General features: G+C 44.7%; 2 protein-coding genes across 2 annotated transcripts in view; one reads left to right on the forward strand and one right to left on the reverse strand.

Annotated features, from left to right (window-relative positions):
* Positions 1 to 1,445: 1,445 nt before the first annotated feature.
* PPTG_15620 (hypothetical protein) lies at positions 1,446 to 2,661 on the reverse strand (the record flags this gene model as incomplete). The annotated part of the gene is made up of 2 exons (XM_008912879.1): positions 1,446 to 2,623; positions 2,658 to 2,661. 2 exons carry the CDS (start codon positions 2,659 to 2,661, stop codon positions 1,446 to 1,448), a joined length of 1,182 nt encoding a protein of 393 aa, XP_008911127.1.
* Positions 2,662 to 3,521: 860 nt separating this feature from the next.
* PPTG_23765 (hypothetical protein) overlaps positions 3,522 to 3,685 on the forward strand; it is a gene marked incomplete at both ends in the record, with an annotated part of 569 nt that continues 405 nt past the window's right edge. Inside the window, one exon of the mRNA XM_008912880.1 lies at positions 3,522 to 3,633. Within this exon, the coding sequence (XP_008911128.1) occupies positions 3,522 to 3,633 (112 nt within the window). The remainder of the gene's footprint in view (positions 3,634 to 3,685) is intronic.

Genomic DNA, 3,685 nt, shown 5'->3' on the forward strand with positions numbered 1-3,685 from the left:
ATGCACATGTACATCAACGGTGGAGTTCGAATTGGTGACAAATATGTCACGACTGTGGAGTCAAACTGGTGGTGAAGTACTCATAGCTAAAGTGTGAACTAACAGAATCTTCGGAATATGAGCCCTGGATGTATTAGAAGTCCAATACGGTATCCCCTAGAGCTTTCAGAAATACAAGTAGGCATCAATTAAAAGTCCGCTCACTTATTTACTATAGTTGGATATTCCCTTCTGAATATTAACAGATTTCTCCTTCTTCGTGTCCCAACGGATTGGTTTATATCGCGTCATGGCGTGCGTGGACGGCATATTCAGTACGTGTGGGAGGTAGAGGCGAAGCCGAAGCCGAAGCATGAGGACAACAAGGCCCTTGATGATGGGGGCAAGTTAGATAACACGGTCTGTCGATGCGAGCTCTTGTGCCCATGTTGACAATTCTCAGGAGGTGAATGCGAGAGGATTTCCGTCAGATGAAGACATACAGATAAATAAATACCTTCGTTTGTAAGTTAGAAAACTTCACAAGATCTATAAAGTACAAATCCTTATCAATTTACAAGCCCCTTGGCAAAATCACTTTTATTGTAGGAGCTTATAAGAAATATAACAATTTGGTTCAATCCGTTAAAGGGGCAACTGAATCTGTTTGTGCAGTGTGAAATAAGCGAAAAGTATCGGACAACGATATAGAAAGGTGAAGAAGAATATGCGGTATAGCATTCATGTAGCTCACTAAAATGACGTCCAGTTCTAAGCTATTGTTTAATAGTTACTGCATATATAGTCGGATTTTTCGATAACCCGAAGTCAAATTATCGGTCATCCGAGTGAATGTGAATAATACGAACCGTCACAGATATCCTAATTCTCGCTGGACTAACCTACGAACGGAGGCGGACACCCGCATTCTGACGTTTCCGGCCTCTGAACACATACAGTATAGATGCTATATTTCCTCAACCTTCGATTTATTATGGATAGAGTAAAATGTAAGGTTGTCTGGATATCAAAATGTTTGGGGGAAAATACGTCTAGATTACTCCACTACTATTAGACCAGTGGTGTTGGGCCGAGCTAATAGTGGAGAGAGGTTCTATATTTTACTTCAATTATCCAAACAGTTAAAATATTCTGTTGAGATGCTACTTAGTGTAGCTCTCAGTATCTGATCTTGGTAGTGCTGTGAGATTTTAACTGACTTAATACGACTATGATGAAGCCAAAGTGAAATAACCGTTATCCCAGAACGTGGTGGAATCTCGCGACTTAAAATGTATCACCTCCATCTCATTTTTGGAATGGTATTGTTATGAGTAGGAACAGTGCAAACTGCATAGAATCTCGCGCACAGAAAAATATAGTTGATGTCAAGTCTAAGAAAATACACTTCGAAGCGCTTTCAGGGAGAGTCTGATAACGAGTTATGCGACCTGGGCTATAGCCAACTATACGGTTGGCGAGGAAGGGCCGGCTCTATCGATTGCCGGGATCTTGCCATAGAATACCTCGAAATCTCGCGATACCTTCTTAGTCAGATCGTCGGTGTTGGTTGCCAGGCCCAGCATAGCGTTAACACTTTCGGGAGTTTTGCCTTGGCTGACCCATTCTTTGAACTGCAGTATACGCAGATTAGCGGCCAGATTTTCCGTACTTTCAACCTTGATACCCGCCGCAAGCATCTTCGCCAGCGCTTCGTCGCTGTAATGGGCTCCCAAAGTGGCATAAACGGCTGCTTCGGGGTCTTTCGTGTTGGCTTTAGTAATGAACTCGGTCCACCGGGCAAACTGAGGATTCTCAAAGCCTTTTGCTCCCATCTTATCGAGTGCCAGAGTCTTGAATACGTAGTCAGGGGATTTTTCAGCATGGACCCAGTTAGTAAGCTGGATTCCCTCCATTCTAGTGGCTAGTGTTTTAGTACTCTCGACTTCTTTAGCTGCCGCGAACATCTTGGCCAGAGCCTCGTCGCTGTAGTGAGTTCTCAACGTGATGTACATAGCCATATCTGCGTTTTGCGTCTTTGATTGGCTGATGAAGTCAGTCCACCTGGCAAACTGAGGGTTTGCAAAGGCCTTTGTTCCCGCCTTCTCAAGCGATAAAAACTTGAAAACATTGTCTGGAGTTTTGCCAGCGTCAGCCCAACTCTTTAGCTGAAGTCCCTCCAGTTTAGTTGCAAGATCTTTCGTGCTGTCCGTTTCTTTAGCCGTAAGTAGTATCCTGGCCAATGCGTCGTCGGAGTAGTGGAAAGCCAAAGTCGAAAAGATCGCCATCTCCGGAGCCTCGTTACTGTTCTTTGTGACGTACGTGACCCATTTAGAGAACCCTGGGCTCTCGAATAGATTAGTTCCAGCCTGTTGAAGCTTTAGCTTCGTAAATACATCATTTGGGGACTTCTTGCGCAGTTGCCACCACTTTAACTGGAGCTTCTGTATGAGTTTGGCCGCCCAGGTTTTTGTACTGCTTGCGGCTTGTTCAAGTCCTGACAAACTAATACCAAGCTTTCTCTCTTGGGCCGTTGCCGCTCTCAAGAAACGTTGAGAAGAGACGTCGTTGCTTTCGAGCTTGAGCACACGAGACTGCGGATTGACCCCTTTGAGTGTCGAAGTTGCAGAGGCCACGTTGATGGCTATCAGCAGCGCGAGTATGACCAACGTTCTCACTCATGAGATTGGGGACCCAGAACTTGACTTGATTGTCATACTGGGAAAGAGAGACTCAAGGGTTTGACGAGGATTGACAAATGAGGCGGAGACGACGGTGCCAGTCGATTTTGTTGATCAGATTTTACTGGACTGTACAGTTCATACCACTACTGTACATATCGAACGCTTACGACAGAGAATGTCGTTTGCAAAGCCCAAAAACCTTGCATCGTAAACCTAAAGAAAACCGGCTCAGCCCCATATGTTGCCATCTAATTCCCACAATGAAGCTCACAGCAGCATTATTTCGGGAATGAGTGAGAAGCAGGCCTCATTAATTGAGGATTTTTTTTTCCATTTCCCCCGTTTGCTCTTTAATGTGTATCGGACAGATTATTCGCATCAAGTTGGCATATGTTGGCCTCTGGGCGCACTAACACACCTAACAACATGCCAGTTTTAGAGAGGGACGGTCGGACAACTTAATTGAGAAAATTTACCTCAATTAACGAGGCTGATCATTTCTTGCAATTGGAGCATCTGCCCATCTGGCACCAGCCCTTCCCGCTACCATTTGATTACTCAATGTAAACAGTGCAAGTACACTGTACTCTAAACCTTAAACCCTAGAACCTGTACTACATGGCTTGATAGAGCAGGTGACTATTACAAACTGCTTGGAGGAATTTTCTTATCTGAGTGGATATCCACTCAGATGTCCCCAGGTAATTTCCGAAAACGACCCACTCATTTTTTAGGAGTAGGTTTAAGGGGAACATCGCAGAAAAGATTGCTTGAGATTTCAGTACTTAAATGTTTGAGACCAATTGGCCAACTAGTATGCACTGTGAGTTCATTCTGTAATCGGCGGCGGAATTCAAGATGGGTCCAGCGCTACGCAACGGGAAGAAGGTGACACACCCGAAAGTACCCCAGCCACCACCAAAGAAGGTTGGCCGTCCTAAAAAGAAGGCCTCAACTACGTGCTACAAGTGTAAAAGGACCTTAAAGACTCACCAAGGACTCAAGAAACATTTAGCGCGAAA

Source organism: Phytophthora parasitica (genome assembly GCF_000247585.1).
Source record: "Phytophthora parasitica INRA-310 unplaced genomic scaffold supercont2.50, whole genome shotgun sequence".
Taxonomy (NCBI): Eukaryota; Oomycota; class Peronosporomycetes; order Peronosporales; family Peronosporaceae; genus Phytophthora; species Phytophthora nicotianae.